Raw genomic sequence first — 17,462 nt, 5'->3', positions numbered from 1 at the left:
CTTGGTAGTAAGAGAAGCTAGTTACATGGTTTCTATGTCCATTTTTACAGGCAGAAAGGGAAACTGGTATAGGGAGAGGGAATTTCTAGCCAATGAAAAATTCTCCTAAGTACAAAGCAGTTGTCTTATGTTTATTTGCCCAACTTCCCTTAAAGTTAAGCCCTTGTCCTAATAGCTTTACCACAGTGACTTTTCCTTTGTGCCTCAGTTTACCTTATGTCTCCCTCTTTAGCCAGGAGTTGAGAAGACCACAGCATCACTTGTCCAATGAACACCCTGCTCTTTCACATGTAAAAAGTTGGAAGAGAAGGAACCTAGCTCCAGTGTGAATTAGCCAGTGTGAACCCCCATGGTGGTTTTTCTTCTGTTAAGTAGATCATGAGTCTACCATTTATGTTTCACTCTCTTTTAAAAAAACAGAAAACAAAAAAACTTTCTTACCTCAATGATGAACAACTTGGCAGAGGCAAGAATGGGTCCTCTCCTAGAATTCCTGTCCTCTTTCTGGACGTTTTTGAAAGTTTTTCAATTTGAAATTTAAAAATTATTATTGGAGTGCCTGGCTGGCTCAGTCAGTGGAGCAACGCAACTCTTGATCTCACTGTTGTGAGTTCAAGCCCCATGCTGTAGATATTACCTAAAAATAAAATCTTTAAATTTTTTTTTTAAATTTATTTTCAGTTAAACTCTTTTTTAAAGATTTATTTTAGAGAGAGAGGGCATGTGAAAGCAGGGCAGGGAGGAGGGGCAAAGGGAGAGGGGGAGAGAATCTTAAGCAGACTGCCTTCTGGGTGCAGAGCCGATGCAGGGCTTGATCTCATGATCCTGAGATCATAACCTGAGCCAAAATCAAGAGTCGGACACTTAACCGACTGAGCCACCCAGATGCCCCTTAAAAATTTTTTTTATTATTACTATTTTCCTTTCATCCCACCTTTTTATTTTATGTTTTTTAAGATTTTTATTTATTTATTATTTGACAGAGAGAGAGTGAGAGAGGGAACACAAGCAGGAGGGGTGGGAGAGGGAGAGGCAGGCTTCCCGCGGAGCAGGGAGCCCGATGCGGGGCTCGATCCCAGGACCCTGGGATCATGACCTGAGCCGAAGGCAGCTGCTTAACGACTGAGCCACCCAGGTGCCCCCCACCTTTTTATTTTTTATAATAAACAATCCTAGCCCCTGCTACCTTTCTCAGGCCGAGATTATAGTTCCTCAAACACTATTATATATTTATTTATCTCATTTCCCCTCTTCTCATGATGGAGTATCATATTCCATCTTTGAAGAAAACACCGGTAAAACCTTTGTTTTCTAGAGGTGGTACAGGTTTCCATCTGCTTACCTGTGTAAAATCTCTAAGGTGGCGTTCGTGCAGACATTCTGCTTCCATGCCTGATGCTTAAACATATTGGAAACCAGCCATGAATTTGAACACTTGAATTTGTTAATCCTTCTGGGAAATGGAATTCATATTTCTTCCTTACATTATAACCCATACATAACCCACTAGGTGAAAAACTTTTTCACACCTTTAGGTCATGTGATACAACTCTGTTGTTAGTAAAAGACCTTTTCAGAAAAACAAGCTAGTTTACTAATTAGAAGTTAGGGAAATTTCCTGCAGGAAATTTGCACCCTTTGGAAAACAGGTTCTTTAATCCAGTCTTTTAAAATTCAAATGTTTAAAAACATTTCAGTATTACCACTGAGTAGAGAGACATGATGTATCGGTAGTATATTTATGAGCAAAAGCTGTTGATTTTTTTTTTTAATTATCTTTAGTAAAGATTGCAAGGAAATGAACTAAAGTGTTGACTGTGATTATATTTGAATGATAGGACTGTGGGTAATTTCTTTCTTACCATTACAAATTTTCTTCAGTGTATATTGTTTTAAATGGATAAAAAAATTTAAACAACTATCTCTATAAAATTTCTCTGTATTTTGCAGTTGCCTTACAAAAATCAAAGTAAATTGTCTAAAAGTAAATCGTAAATAAAGTTTTACTGGAATACCTATTTGCTTATATATTGTCTGTGGTTGCTTGGAAGCTCTTAGCAGATCACATGTGGCCCTAAAGACTAACATATTTATTATCTGATCCTCTAGGAAAAAGTTTGTTGACCCTGTGGTCTAGAATATTGAATTTGCAAAGCACTTGGCAAAAGTATTTTTAAACTTTGGTAGTAACACCACATTTTCCTTCCTTTGTAGCCTAAATTAACAATGGCAAAATGCAGGCGGAATGTGGAGAATTTCCTAGAAGCTTGCAGAAAAATTGGTGTACCTCAGGTAATAAATTTATCATTTCTTGTATTGCCTAAATAGACTTGGGTATTATTTTTCTAAAATTTTTCAGATATGTGAGTATCTAAAATCTTACAGGACTTGCTTTAAACGAAGTTGGTAATTACTAACATGATGTTGTGTTACTAGAGTCAGTCAGTATACTTCTGAGCAGTTTTCCTTAATTATTTCCAAGGACCAAGCAAAGAAGTAATACACATATAAATTTAAATATATTATAATACTCAAAGCTAAGTAATCAGTAGTTATTTTGACATTTTCCTAAACATTCCTACTTGCTGTTTGACTCGTATATATCTTCATACGTAAGAGTCTGGGCTTCAAAATGAGCGCATCTCAGACTGGAATGCTTCCTTTGGTTTCAGGTTTTTTAACATTTACTTTAATACTTTTTAAAAATGTTTATTTTGAAATAATTTAGGCTTAGAAAAATGTTGTAGGAGTAGCACAAATCTGTAACAGTAACTGTCTGTGCTACTATCTGCACTTGACCCTGGTTCCGGAACCGTTAACGTCATCTACGTAAACATAGTGCATCGTCCAGACTGACAAGCACTGGGACAGTGCTGTTAACTAGATCACAGACTGCGCTCAGATTTCACTAGTTTTTCTACTGAGCTCTAATACTTTGGAATTTAGCACACACGAGGCCGTTTCTAGGCATTTGTCCTGCCCTTGAGATTTATTGTCTCCAGTGCCTCAGATACAGCTTTCTTGCCCTTTAATAGCACAAGTAGTTAAACCTGATGGATGTGATTAAGAGACATGAACTTACACACGTTTTATTCAGTTATCCCTTTTAAAAACAATTATGTTAAACCAACTAAGCATGGTACTCTTAAAATTTAAAATACTATACTATATTTAATGACATGAGACACAGATCCACTTAAAGAAATAACCACTTGGTGCTATTTGATACTTTGTTTCATTAACCATGACCCTTACAGTTCCTGTCATCCTATTTGGTGTCCACCCTTCACGAGGAAGAACATGACTCTTTCCTATCACCTTCTTAATTCTCTTATCACCTTCCCATCAGAACCCCAGGACTGGCCCCTGGACTCAACCCCAGTGTTGCTCTTGAACTTAAGCCCTTGTCCTAACAGCTTTCACGACAGTGACTCTCCCTTTACGTGGCTCCCTGGTCCTCTGTCTTAGCTAACCTTGTGTTGAGGAGGTCACAGCACCGCTCGTCCCGTGGGCAGCCTTCCCTTTGCAGCCCTTGTACGTGCCGCAAGGTGGAGGAGAACGCGTCCGGCTCCGTAGAGCATCTGCAGGAGTCGCAGTGAAGTCCCACGATGGTTTTTTTCCCTTTTATTAAGGAGATTGTAATTTTCTTTATTTTTCGCTGTTTTCTTTTGTGGGTTTGGTTTTTTTTTAACCCGAGTTATAGAAAGAACTGAAATTTACATCTGTGGTAGTTAGCAAGGATCTTTTTTTGTTCCTGTGGACAAATTCAAAGCAGATTTTTCATTATTATAGCCTTTTGTTTTCTAAAGGCTCATCATTTCTTTTAGAACAAACCATTTTAAACATAGCCTTAGTAGTTTCCAATCAAATAGCATGCATTTTCTCCGTATCAATAAGCAGGTTCTGATATGCAGAGGCACACACTAACAGTCGGTCAGTGCTTCCTTCTGTCTGTTGGAAGATGTTCCTCCCTGATCATCACGTCACACGAGCATGCCCACGCCCTGCCCCAGTGCGTACCACCATGTCTTGAATCAAAAGAACGTGGCACAGGTTAGTGCAGGGAATAGGGACCAGAGAAAAGAGAAGAGTCAAAAGAGGCACCGCGTAGCTCAGGAGAAGAGTGCTGCAGACACCCCTAGACGGCACAACCTGTGAGCACATGCGGCCAGTGGCAAACCTGTTCAAAGTACTGTTCACCAGCTTTACAGTACTTGCACTCTGGGCTTCAGAGAGCCATCGTCTGTCTCAGATGTAGAGTCCCCCATACACTGAAGTTCTTTCCAAATGTACCTGCCAACAGTCAGCAAAATACAGTCTGCCTTAAAATGCGTTATTTGATTTAGCATTTGCCAAGCAATGGTCAACAGGATTGATTGTGGGCCAGCCTGTCCCTGTTCCTACCAGAGCTGTGCTATGTGAAGGCAGGAAACAGAAAAAAATACAGATTTAAAGGACTGGGTATTTTTCCAGGGTGGTTAGACTGGGGTTCTTAACACATCCTTCCTCCCTCTCAGTCTCCGCAGTCCGACAGAGGAAGCGGGCAGTCCCGGAGGCCCCCTCTTCCTGTCCCCTTCTGCCTTCCACCCAAGTCTCTGCCACCGTCACCGCCGCCACCACCGCTTTTAGACAGGTTCCTCGTACACTGCCCCACTTCTGCTAAAAAAATAATTATCGGCTTAGAACAAAGTGAGGGAAAATGAATAAATACATCAACTCCTAGGTTCACAGTGGACCTCTCAGGTCCCTCTGCCCCAGGAGAAAAGCAGAAACCTAGAGCTCCTCCTCTTCCTTGGTGCTCCCCTACTTCTGGGTGTTCCGACCTGTAGCTCAACACCCCCCCTTCTCTTTGACTTGTCAAGAAAATCAGGGATATAATAATGGTCACTTTTGGAAATGTGTAACATAAAACTTATTGTAAGTATTTGTCAGAATTCTGTCCAGACACTGTAAAGGTGAACAGTGTCCCTTCTCAGTACAAGTTTTAAAGTGTTGGTAAGTTCTGAATGAAACACTCAAGAAAAAGATGACTCTTGAAAACCCCTGAGAAGGCTGGGCATGTGGGTATTCTCTTTATTATCATGCTTTTATTAAGTATGTTACATTCAGAAAACTGTAATGGGTGATAAAAATGTCTGTTTGAGCCCAACATCTTATGTCCTAGAGTTATTATATGTTACATGTTGAAGAATATTTTCCTGTTCTCCAGTCCCATTGTGTTTTTATTTACTTACTTAATTTCTTCGTCTGTGAGCTGGAGGGTCTGGGTGATCTGTAAGGCCCCTTACCACTCCAGATTCATTTCGTACATACTAATAACCTGGACTCGAAGATGGGCTTGCCCTGATTTTGAGAGGAAGATCAAATTGGTCAGGACACCTGGCCTCCGGGTAGTAAGCTTCCTTGATCCATAGGCTCTCCTCATTCTGTGACCCTCCCTGACTCCCCTGGCTTTCTCCGAGCACTTCCCTCTCCTCAGCCCGCCCCCAGGTTTGGTCCTGCTTTCTGGCCCATTCTTTTTTTGTTAATAGGGAGGAATGAGCCGGGGAAGAGGTTGTTGCCTGGCCCAGACCTCACCACTTGTAGGCGTCCCACAACCCTGGGCCAGCAGCCGGTTCTGTTCACCGCACCCTGAGTGTCTGTACTGGTCACCACCGAGCCAGCTTTATTCTGTTTAGTAGTAAAATCAAGCTCAGCACGTGGAGGAGTCCTAGTAGTTCTGTTTTTCAGTATTTTATTTTCATTCCCCATAGTAAAAAATGCTATGAGGTTGTGTTTCTCTGAGTATGATTGAGATGATCATGTTGAATTCTATACTCAAATCTGTATTTCTGATCCACTAACTTTGTTTTTCTGTTTTCCTTTCCTGCTCACACTTTGGACAGGACAATCTTTGTTCCCCTTCTGACATCCTTCAGCTAAACCTCCGCGTTAAAAGAACTGTTGAAACACTACTTTCTCTTGGGGCACGTTCAGAAGAATCCAGTTTTGTCTCTCTGTCTATCCAGCTTTTGGGTTTTGTGGCGTTTTATTGTACTTTAATGTTAACTCTCTGTCTGCTTTATTACTGGATCTTTCCCCTCTAGCTGAAAGATCATACTCCAGCGATTTTCCACCTCATTCCTGTGCTTGGTGAAGGAGGTTTGTCTCCCGTTACGAAGTATTTACATATGTGCTTTTTCTTTTTTTTTTTTTCTGGCCATCAGAGAGCTGACCAGTAAAGTAGATAAATCCTGCCCTCCTATGTCCAGATGAACAGCCCATCACATTAGTAAGCATTGATGATTGCTCACAAAGAGTAAAAGACCAGCATTTTTTCTCCTGGTCCTTTGTCCATTCTCCTGGCCTGTGGCCTTGTTTCTCTTATCATAAGTGCTGAGGTGTCTCCGATACAATCCTGACCTGTTCTTAGAATCTGACTTAGACCTTTATTTCCAAATGTCATAATAAAAGTCCCATATGGCCATTTTCCAACCTTTTCAACAGCTGCTCATAAGGAAAATAGTTGTACCCTTTCCGGTTGGGGAGGCACCTGACCACTTAGATCTCTGCATTGAGCTATGCCCTAAAATCCTGAAATCTGCCTGTATTGGTAGGTACAGGTCCACCTAAGCATTTACTGTCTGCACATCTGGAAGCACTGACCATTTAATCTTAATAATTTTAATTTGATCAGAATGTTCAGTCCAAAGATCAGGTAGGTTCCTTAGATTGCTATTCTGAGTCCACTGTGTACATTTAAAATCGTCCACAACAAGCAGATGATCTGGAGCTGACCTTTCAGGAGTAGGTACCTGTCCAGATTTACTATGCTTGTTATCATTAGCTGAGCTTCACCTCTAGAATCCTGTTTAGAATTTAAAATTGAAATTTATGTAATTTCCAATATACTTGAACCATCTTAGTAGGTGAGCTGGTATTGAATTAGGCTGTTGAGAAGGTTATATCTGAACAGTAGTAGCAGGTAAAGTAGCAGGCAGCAGTCTCTGTTCTGTACCCGAGGCAGTGAGTGGGTATTGTCTTCTTCAGAATGTTTAATATTTAAGCTGCTAGCCTTAATACTTGGAACTACTTTATGATTGCATTCAGATTCTAGTTCTCATAAATAGGATCTCTGAACATTCAGGAATCTACTGAATTCAAATATGAAGGGAAATTGCAGGGAACATAACACCCTGTTATAGAAGGCAGCCTGAGAGTCTGGTTGCTTTAGTTTTCTTCCATATCAAATGGGACAATTATTTAACACATTAAAAATGTATTTCCTATTGTGCCGAAACATTGAACACTGTTGAAAGGCAGTTTTATACAGTAGGAGTACCTTCCAGAGTTTGGGAGGTTTCCTTTGTTTTGATTTTAAGATGTCTTGAGTCGAAGATCATTCAGTTTTGTGGAGTTTTGTCCCTTTAGGAAATAAAAAACATGTGGTCTTGCGTGTGGTTTGGGGGGAGTAGTTGTACATTCTCTTCAGAGCACACGGCGTTCCCTGTAAGCTGCCTGGAAGGTAAATGTGCATCTGGAAAGCATGAGCCTTGGGGAGAACGGCTAAACCACACGCAGCGCAAGGCACTCTGGAGGAGATCAGGGAATTGGCGTCAGAGAAAATATGTCTCTCCCAAGAGCAAAACACCCTGCAGGTTCATTTTACACTAGTTCATCTGTACTGACAGTGGTACTCAAAAGTATTTATACAAAGTTGCTAGTTTTATAAGGTCAAAGGATCGCGGTTACCTTGTTTTATCAAGATAAGTATTAAAATTTTGAGTAAGAAGCACAAGGACCCATAACTGTTCAAAATAAATGTTATATTTTTTATTGCAACTAATTTTGTAAAACTTCCTAATAATACAGTAAAGTGCCAATGAAAAGTCCAGCTCTCTTCTTTAATAAACGTGTGTAGTCTCCTTTTTAGTGGAACCAGAACTCTACTTTCTGTCCTTTGTGAGCAGTGTCTATTTTTCTGAATATTTAGTCTTAAAAGAAAAACCAATGATAGGTGCTATTCTTAAGCTCTGCCTTTTTCTCTTTCGAGAAAGGATTAACCAAACATTAATGAGGCAAACACGATAGAAGTATTTTAACTTCCTTTAGGAAACATATAAACACCTTTCAAATATATGGTAATTAAGACGTTCCTGACTAAACTCACATCACCGTTCTCTAGCATGATTTAATCCATTCGATACCAGGATATGAAATAGTGGTTTCTTCCTGTGTTCCCTGCCTGGTACAAGAGCCCTGATTTTCACAATCAGGATTATAATGTAGCTGGTGGGCATCCCTCCCTCCCTCGTGCATCTGGTTTATGGCATGAACCCAGTTACATCCCATGGTTATGTAATTTCAGGAGCACTTTCTCCTGCAGTGTTAGATCTTTCAGGCTTGAGCCATCTGGTAACTTGGAACTGCATTTCTGTTTTCCCTGCCTCCGTTTGCTGATCTGCATTGCTCTTTTATTTATCAGGGATGAAGGGTGTTGCTTTGACTCCATAGTATTCTGTTATCCTCTGTTGTATGTATTAAGTGTCTGTAACTTGTCCTTATTCCAGTTTTCAAAGTGACCTGTATGTACGTTCAGTTGTTTTAATAAAGTGAGTGTCACATGCCATCTCTGCGTAACTCATATGAACAGAGGTCAGTTCCCCAGGTGCTGACCTGTCCCATCTCAGGTGACTGTTAGGAGGGAGAGAAGAGGTGCTCATTTTTTCTCTTCAGTTCGTTGATGTTCATCCTGTTTTCTCTTTTGTTTGTTTTTATGTTACGTTGTCCCATTTCAGGAGCAATTATGTTTGCCTCTGCACATTTTAGAAGAGAAAGGTTTGAGCCAGGTCGCAGTGACGGTGCAGGCTCTCCTGGAGCTTGCCCCCCCCAAGCAGCAGCACCACTTGTCTGCTGCGTGAGGACCCCCAGCACCTGGGCGCTGGCCCGGCCAACCCGGAGCAGGACGGGATGCTGCTGCCAGCCGGCTGCTTGCGCAAAGCTCTTGCGTGCTCTTACGAGGGACTGTTTCCATGATTCCTAACAGGAATATGTTGCTTCATTTCTCCATTTTAGGGGAGGTTATATCCGTTTCCATGGGACTGTTTTAGGAAGACACAGTTGATTTTCACAAATGAAACTTAATTCTGCCATTACTGAGAACCCGACACCGAAGCCTGAACTGGCTGTGCTTTCCTAGAGAGCAGGCCTGTCTCCCATTCCAGGAAGAAAGCTTCTCAGAAGGATAGTTAGCTTTCCTGAAAGCAGAGACATGTTACTATCTTTACCTGTTTCCTGTTTCTGGAACCCACTGGTTTCCAAAACTGGCTGTTCATTAGAATCTCCTGGAGCATTTGTTAAAATGTAGATTCTCATTCCAGTAGGTCTAGAGCAGGGCCTGGGTATCTGCATTTTCAACTGACATAGTGAGACCACTTTCCCAAGCTGGGTATTTTTTTGTATGATGTCGAGAGTAATGACTCCACTATATTTGTCAGCCTCATTTAAAATCCGAAGCTATGTTACGATTACCTGGGACTGTCTGTCCAAGGCAAAACAAATATAATGTAGAAGGCCTAGACTTTTGCATAGTAAAGCAACGAGAGAGGTAAGTTATATTTAAGGCCAGTGTCTTAGGCCTTCCTCAGACTTCTGTCCGCCACCACCTAAAACTTGGTTCTCGTATGTGACATCCGAACATTATAAACAAGCACTCTACACACAGGTTCCAAACCCTTAGGATGGTAACAGGCACTACTCAGCATCATTTTCACTGAGCTCCCCCCACGCTGCTCCCAGGATACCGGACCTGCAAATACCTTCCCCTCACGGCAGATACACTTCCAGCTCCCTAACCAATGGAAGATTATGAAAACAGAGCAGAAGGAGTAAAAGAGAAGCCAAGTTTCTTAATTTCTTTCAAATAACTGCCAGTTTCCATGGCTGACTTAAAGCACCTGTGGCATCTTCAAAAACCACGTGCTGTCTCTGTAGCTAGCTCGTCCAACTCTCCTGCTGGTGCCTTCTTCACTCAATTGTGGGGCAAGCAAGAGGGCCCAAGGGCTCATGGAGCACAAAGCCAGGAACCTTTGTTCAAGTGTAAGCCACTAAGGTCTTTCTTACCCTAACATTTTGAACCCCTTTTAGTTGTCAGCATATCTTTTGGTATTCACTGCCTTTATAAACCAAGTAAATAAGAGTAAGTGAAGATGCTAGTTATCTGAGATTTTTTGGGCTGTGAACTGTTCTGGACTTTCTTTACCAATGCATGCATTTGAGCAAAATGTTCTCTCTTTATCATGTAAATGCAGCATCTAAAAGTAACTGGATAAAATCATGTTGAGTATCTGGTCAAAAGAATGTTTTCTCCCTGTTCTCACAGGGAAACAGGTTCAGCAGAACATTCCACTTTGTCAAAGTTTAAAATTAACATAAAACATCTGATATCAAAGCCCCACTGACCTTACAGAACAAAAGTAAAATTTTTTTAACTGCTTAGAGCCAGACCCCGTTATATTTACAGTTCTAAACAGACCCACCAATCAAAGCGACTTGTTTAGAATTTAGCTGTGTGCATTTTTAAACTATAGGTATTTCTCCTTCTAGTCAACATTAAATCTCAGTACAATTTCCGAATAATAGAAGCCATTTGAAATGAAACTCAGCAAAGAACAGGACTGTTTGTCACCTATTATGCAAGGAGTAATCCCAGAAGACATACATAATGCAACATTTGGAAGATTTGCAACTATTTATCCCATAGGAATAAGTGGAAATTTCCACTTATTTCACATCTTATACATAACGTGCAACCTTATTAATGCATTTTTATCAAACTAATGCAAATTTATATTTGAATTACTAGAAAAAAATTGTGTACAGTTTTGGTTGATAGTGAAAGAAAAATATCAAATGTGCTGAATTTCTTTTCTAAGTCAAGACGCAAAAACATTTCGTGAATGTTTTTGCTAGAAAATTTTTGTATTCAGTGTTCTGTATGTACCTTTTTTTTTTTTTTAATAAACTGGAAAGAAAATTTAACATTGAGCCCTGCTAGACTCCAGTGTAAGATAAAGGTGCTGTAGTGGATCTGGCTGACCACTTATGAGCTTCCTACTGAAGCAGTGGCCGGCCCAGTGCGGAAGTATGAACAAAGAGGCGGCTAAGTGCCCACCCAGCAGGGGCCCCTGGCAGCTGTGGAGACCATAAGTCAGCAGGTTCTCTGGAAACAGCTTCTGGCTGGAGGGGCTGTTGTTTGGCTAGAACAGAATAGGGGGCTTATTAGGAGGTCACTCTCTTTAATAGCTTTTTAAAATACAGCCTCGTAGCTAACTAAGGAGTCTGTGATTTCTCTTACTTGCTACAGCTCAGCAGTGACTAATGACATGTGACTATGCTGATGAGTAGGACAAAGTTTTAACAACTAAGTGCTTAAAATGGTTATAGAAATGAAGGAAAACATGGATATTTAGAAACTTTTTTATATACTTATTGCAGTGAGATGGTTTACAGCAGATTTCATTTTATTTCTGAAAATGTTGTAAACGTGTAATTAGTAAAAGATTTTGTAAAACATTGTCCTATATTTGTATGTCTGTAAATATAATGCATAAGTTCTAAGTATAAATATGTCAATATCATGTATGTTATTTTAAATTGCCTGTATGCCACCTTACTTGTTGACATGAAAATAAAAGCCAACACTTCAATCGCATGAAATAAAGGCTGACTTGAAAATGTTCATACCTAAAGCATGGTTTCCTTGGCAAAAATGAAAGGTTACTTACTCAGTTCCCTGAGGGAACATCAGTAGAAACTGGTTCCTCATAACAGGCCCTTGAGATCAATTTTATTTATTTATTTATTTATTTTACTTTTTTTTTTTAAGATTTTATTTATTTATTTGACAGAGAGATAGAGAGCACAAGTAGGCAGAGTGGCAGGCAGAGGGAGAGGGAGAAGCAGGCTCTCCACTGAGCAGGGAGCCAGACGTGGGGCTCGATCCCAGGACCCCAGGATGATGACCTGAGCCGAAGGCAGCTGCTTAACCGACTGAGCCACCCAGGTGCCCCTATTTTTTTTTTACTTTTGTAAAGAAGTATAGATAACAGTATTGCCCTGTATTTGGAATTACATATAAGGCTTAATTTGTGAAATACATATTGGACACTTTTCTCTCAGAAATTACCAACTGTGCAGGGCGCCCGGGTGGCTCAGTCGGTTGAGCGACTGCCTTCGGCTCAAGTCATGATCCTGGAGTCCCGGGATCGAGTCCCGCATTGGGCTCCCTGCTCGGCAGGGAGTCTGCTTCTCCCTCTGACCCTGCCCCCTCTCATGTGTTCTCTCTCTCTCTCATTCTGTCTCTCTCAAAGAAATAAATAAAATCTTTAAAAAAAAGTTTTAGAGATTACCAACTGTGCAATAGGGAAAGCTTTAGCATCCCGAGACACTCTGCTTGGATTATCTTTACTCTTTCAGTCATAATATCCTGCAAGGGGAGAATTGTTGAGGAAGCAAAGTAGGCATAGACCCCGGTGTCACTGATCAGAAATCTCTGCAGCTAGTCTTCCAGCAGGCCTGTGTCCCCACCTTACTGGGTTGTACATCCTAACAGTTCTGTTTATTCTAATTCATTATTTATTTGTTTGTTTATTTATTTATTTAAAGCTTTTATTTATTTGAGAGAGAGGATGAGATAGAGAGAGCATGAGAGGGGGGAGGAGGGTCAGAGGGAGAAGCAGACTCCCTGCTGAGCAGGGAGCCCGATGCGGGACTCGATCCCGGGACTCATTATTTATTTTTTAAATTTATAATTTATATCCCTACCTATTTCCCAGAAAAGGAGCTGAAGCAACTTATAATAAGATACGTATTCCATGCCCCCACCACCCCAGCAAAAACACCAAAGTGATAATAAACCTAAAAGACAGGAAGGAACCAACCTTTGGACCTTATACTGTGTCTATATTATGCTAGACACTTTATAAACATTATTTTCTAATTCCGAATGAACACTTGACTTTTGCTCAAGAGTTTTTTCACTGTAGACAAATGACAGAATCCGAGACATTACAGAAATTACTGAAGTTTTAATGCATCACAATAACTAATAAGCCCATGAACTTCTTTCTGGTCAGAAAAAGCAAGAGAAATCTTTACAAGGCTCCTAGCAATACTTCTTCCCAGCAAAAGTTTTTCAAAATACGAAGCAGCCCTAAGTCGATGGTATACTCCTAATTCAGGGTTTGAAAACTAATACAACAGGCAAAGGGAAAGAACCAGGCAGCACCTGGGAATGTCCAAATAAGAAACAACCTGTAGATACAAGTTACCTGGGCTGCTAAAATGTTCTTCCTGCCTTCAAGTCCTCCTCGCCATCTCCAGAAGACCAGGGCAAAAGACGAGAACTCCGTCACTTGTTCTTGCCTTTCTGCTTGTCCTTGTCTTTGCCTTTACCTTTAGAATCCTGGCCATCATCTTTGTCCTTCCTCGGCAGTCTGAACCCACCGATTTCCCTCCGTACCCTAATGCCTCGCCACCAGGCCTGGAGCTGGAAGAGAAAGGCGGGGTGAGTACAATTCAGGGTAGGCCTGCCAAGCTGCATCCTTTTCGCATAAGGGAGTTGTCTCGTCATAAAGTAACTTCTGTCTGAAGAATGGTGTGTGTCTGAAACACGGAAGCAGCCATGCCCGCTCTCCCTCCAGCAACGCTCCCCTGTTTGCGGGATCCAGAACTGAAGCCACGGACTCCAGAGTAAAGTTCTCAAGGAGTAGACGTAAAGAAAAGGAATCTGATTAGGCCATTCTTTCCTTTACACCTAGAAACCTGGCTCCCATGTACTGCTTCTCTTTAGGAACATCCAAGTTCCCCACATCCAAACCATTTGATCCAAAAGGGATGTTAGTTAGCTAGGCCAGCATTTGGTCAAAAATGTGCAGATAATTTCAATGACTTCAGTAGGCTTCCTGGTGCATTTCATGGCTTTAATGATTGATAAAAGGATCAGTACTCCTCTTTCAGAAAGGATTTCGATAGCTGCTTAAATATCTTAGTTATTAAACACAACTGTTCTGAATACAGTCTGGGCTACTTTAAAATCAGACTAAGCCCTAAAGACTGGGAGCAAATCCATTAGTGAAAACAAGTTTTCAGCTAGTCCTTAACATTTTTGCTCTAAATCAAGGAATCCTGCCAAATAAAAAACACCAAAGAGGCTCGATAAAAATTCTTGCTAACTATACATCTGCCTCTCTCCTAATAGAAAGCTCATGTTTAGGTTTGGATACCTGGTTCTAAATGTACTTTAAAGCTCTCTTAATCTACCCCATGACATATATAGCAACAACTTCTGTTTGCACACTAGGATCTCAGCAGACACTCCTCTTTCAGAGAGAAAGGCAATCCTCTAAACAACAGTCCTGGTCCAGCTGATGTTATTTTTGCTTGAAAATATTTCCCAGAATCTGACCTGCCAGTTTCAACATGACTAATATACATGAGTTCATATAAAATTTAAAAAAAATTTTTTTAGACTACTTATTCCCTCCACCTTTTTGTGAAAACAGCTCTTATCAGAACCTAGCAGATAGCCTGGGCTAACATATAAATAGGATTTTGAGAAGCTTCTCCAGGGGCGCCTGGCTGGCTCAGTCGGTAGAACATATGACCTTGAACTTGGGGTCATGAGTTCAAGCCCCACGTTGGGGGCAGAGTTACTTAAAAAAAAAAAAAAAAAAAAGCTCCTCCAAGAGCTGTTCTGATTATAAATAATATTCTTAAATTTGACCTTTGGGAGCAAGTTCTAGGTCCTGCTTCCCCAGCTAACCACCACTTTCCCCTGGATTGAGAGTTGCGGACATGTCCCTTGCTATGTGAACTATTTCCCTGCACCAAGGACTGCAGGCAAATTCCAGTAATAACAAAAGGACATCCTTCCTTAGAGATCTCCTGTTCAATGCTTCATAATAAATGAGAGAGACTTGGCGTTCGTCAGTGTTAGGCCAGCTACTGAATTGAAGGTGCCCCTAAGATGCCAACTCTGGGGCGCCCGGGTGGCTCATTCAGTTGAGTGACTGTCTTTGGCCCAGGTCATGATCCTGGACTCCCAGGATCGGGTCCCACATCGGGCTCCCTGCTCAGTGGGGAGTCCGCTTCTCCCTTTGACCCTCCCCCTTCTCGTGCTCTCGCTCTCTCACTCTCGCTCTCTCAAATAAAAATAAAATCTTAAAAAAAGAAAAACAAAAGATGCCAACTCTGGCTTTCTACCTTTAGGATGCTCTTTAATTCCAAGTCATCCTGTTCTATCTTCTTCCTGGTCTTCTCCCTTTCTAAACGATCTTCAATGATGACCTGTTCATACTCCCTTATCTATAAAAGTAAACATGAATCCTAGGTTATAAGACAGGCTTGGCAAGGTGTGGCCCAGCCAGCCCTGCACATTTAATATAAAATTTGAAAATAAAGTATGCCAAACCTAAAGAAAAATCAAAGAAAAGAAAACCACTAAGTGGATTCCTATGTTGTAAATATTCATATATTAACTATATAAAAAATTTTTCAGTTTAGATCATTCAAATTTCCTATAAAATCTCGCATAAAAATGAACTAGTAACTTGATGTGTGTTTAATGACCTCAAAGTAATGTAATTTTTTTTAAACTCATAGAAAGTACATATACAAATAGGAGCCATCTTTTAAAAGAGAAATTTGGGAAATTTTAGTTATTCAATGATGAAACCATAATCAGAAGCTTTTTAAAAATCATAATTTACAGATTATCTTCAGAGACCATAAAGTAGAAATAATAACAGTGTCTATCTCAAGAGGTTGTTGTGAGGGTGAAGTAAGTTCCTTGTGTGGAACACTAGCAAAGCGCCTGGAACAGAGCGAGCACCATGGCGGTGTGTCAGCTGCGGCTACTACTGTCCCCGTCATGGAGGTCATCGTCATCATCATCATCATCATCATTATCACGAAGAAGGCGCTCAGGGGTTTACAGGCACACCTCCACTTTGTCACCAGAAATGGCGTTACCCAGCTGCCATAGCTCAGCTACCATCCATTCCTCAGGCGCTCAGCCTTCCACTATCAAGACTGCTTCCTTACCGTCTTCGCGAGTTCTTGAAGGTGTGCTAAGTCACTGGCCTTAGCAGCTTTGAGAGCATTTAGTTCATTCTGTTTCATTTCTGTGTCCTTATCAAATTTCTCCATCCAGAACTCTAGCTTTTCCTCAAGTTTCTGCTCGGAAAGAACATTAAAACATGGGTTCCACCAGACACAAAGCTTTATATACTGTATGGAATCATTTATACAAGGTTCGAGAAAAGCAAAACTTCTCTAGAGTGATAAAAGTCAGACTCGTGGCTACCTCTAGGGGATGGGTTGCTTTATTTGATCAGGAAGGGACAGGAGGGAGACTTCTGGGATGTTGCAAATGTGTTCTATATCTCTGTGTGGGTGGTGGTTACAGGAGTGTATATATGCAAACGTTCAAACTATATGCTTAATATGTGTATACTTAATATTATTACTCAATTTAAAAACAGAGGGAAGAGGGCCTTCCAGGTGTTGGGATAAGGGAAATCGGAAAGGAATAAAGGGTAGGTAGAAAATTTTGAAGGATAAGGAATGGCACAGATAAATCTGTGATTAATAAGAGTAAATACCAGGGGCACCTGAGTGGCTCAGTCGGCCAGGCATCTGCCTTCAGCTCAGGTCATGATCCCAGGGTCCTGGGATCGAGCCCCGCGTCAGGCTCCGCGCTCAGCAGGGAATCAGCTTCTCCCTCTGCCTCTGCCTTCTGCTCCCCTTGCTCATGCTCTCTCTCTCAAATAAATTTAAAAATAAACAATAAAATCTTTTTTAAAAAATAACAGTAAATAGCAGTTGAGAAGGGTACAATGTCTTCAAAATCCTAAAAAATAATAAATGTGAGTCTAAGATTCTCTACTTCGCTAACCTAGGATTCAAATGTGAGAGAAAGAAAGACTATACCTGGTCTTTAGAGAAGAGTTAAGAGGGTATTTTAGCAATGAAATCTAAAATTTCATTTTAGGAAGAGATAGTACATGTGAGAAACAAATTATATTTAAGCTACAAAATATACTTTTTCAAAATAAATCATAATCTGGAACTAAAATCCCAAATTAGGCAGTATAGTCTCCTGGAAAGAGCCCAGATAGGCTCTGAAGGCAGAATGCCGAGGTTTCGCTCCCAACTCTGGGACTCAAATAAGTTAACTTAAATTCTTTAAGCCTCAGTTCCCTCACTTATTAAACAGAAATATGTAACGAATGATTTCAGCATGGGATGTAGGACAGGAAGAGTTAAAACTCTGCCTTAATAAAGACAAGAAGATAAAAGTATTGACTAACTCTAGACTTAGGAGGAAGAACAAAGTATAAATACATATGTTAAAATGTCAAGGGTTACCACTCCAAGAACATAATGCCGTAACTTCCAAACTCCTAGATCATGTACCTCAA

General features: G+C 40.7%; 2 protein-coding genes across 5 annotated transcripts in view; one reads left to right on the top strand and one right to left on the bottom strand.

The window, feature by feature from the left end:
- The window catches only part of LRCH3 (leucine rich repeats and calponin homology domain containing 3), a 115,074-nt gene extending 103,345 nt beyond the window's left edge, over positions 1 to 11,729 (top strand). For 2 of the 3 annotated variants that reach the window (XM_028100919.2, XM_028100918.2), the window contains 2 exons: positions 2,215 to 2,292; positions 8,778 to 11,729. In XM_028100919.2, coding sequence (XP_027956720.1) covers positions 2,215 to 2,292; positions 8,778 to 8,900 — 201 coding nt within the window. In that variant the 3' untranslated portion in view covers positions 8,901 to 11,729. The other variant, XM_028100920.2, reaches the window with a different exon arrangement.
- Positions 11,730 to 13,026: 1,297 nt separating this feature from the next.
- Positions 13,027 to 17,462, bottom strand: part of DRC9 (dynein regulatory complex subunit 9) — a 42,070-nt gene continuing 37,634 nt past the window's right edge. For both annotated transcript variants that reach the window (XM_028100922.2, XM_028100923.2), the window contains 3 exons: positions 16,084 to 16,215; positions 15,244 to 15,345; positions 13,027 to 13,528 (listed from right to left, as the gene is read on the bottom strand). In XM_028100922.2, coding sequence (XP_027956723.1) covers positions 13,391 to 13,528; positions 15,244 to 15,345; positions 16,084 to 16,215 — 372 coding nt within the window. In that variant the 3' untranslated portion in view covers positions 13,027 to 13,390. The remainder of the gene's footprint in view (positions 13,529 to 15,243; positions 15,346 to 16,083; positions 16,216 to 17,462) is intronic.

This window comes from Eumetopias jubatus, unplaced genomic scaffold, assembly GCF_037043125.1.
Source record: "Eumetopias jubatus isolate StellerSeaLion01/CBP00866 unplaced genomic scaffold, mEumJub1_p1.0 scaffold_1, whole genome shotgun sequence".
Classification (NCBI taxonomy): Eukaryota; Metazoa; Chordata; class Mammalia; order Carnivora; family Otariidae; genus Eumetopias; species Eumetopias jubatus.
Note: the sequence above shows the minus strand (reverse complement) of the source record. Positions and strands in the feature narration are given on the sequence as shown.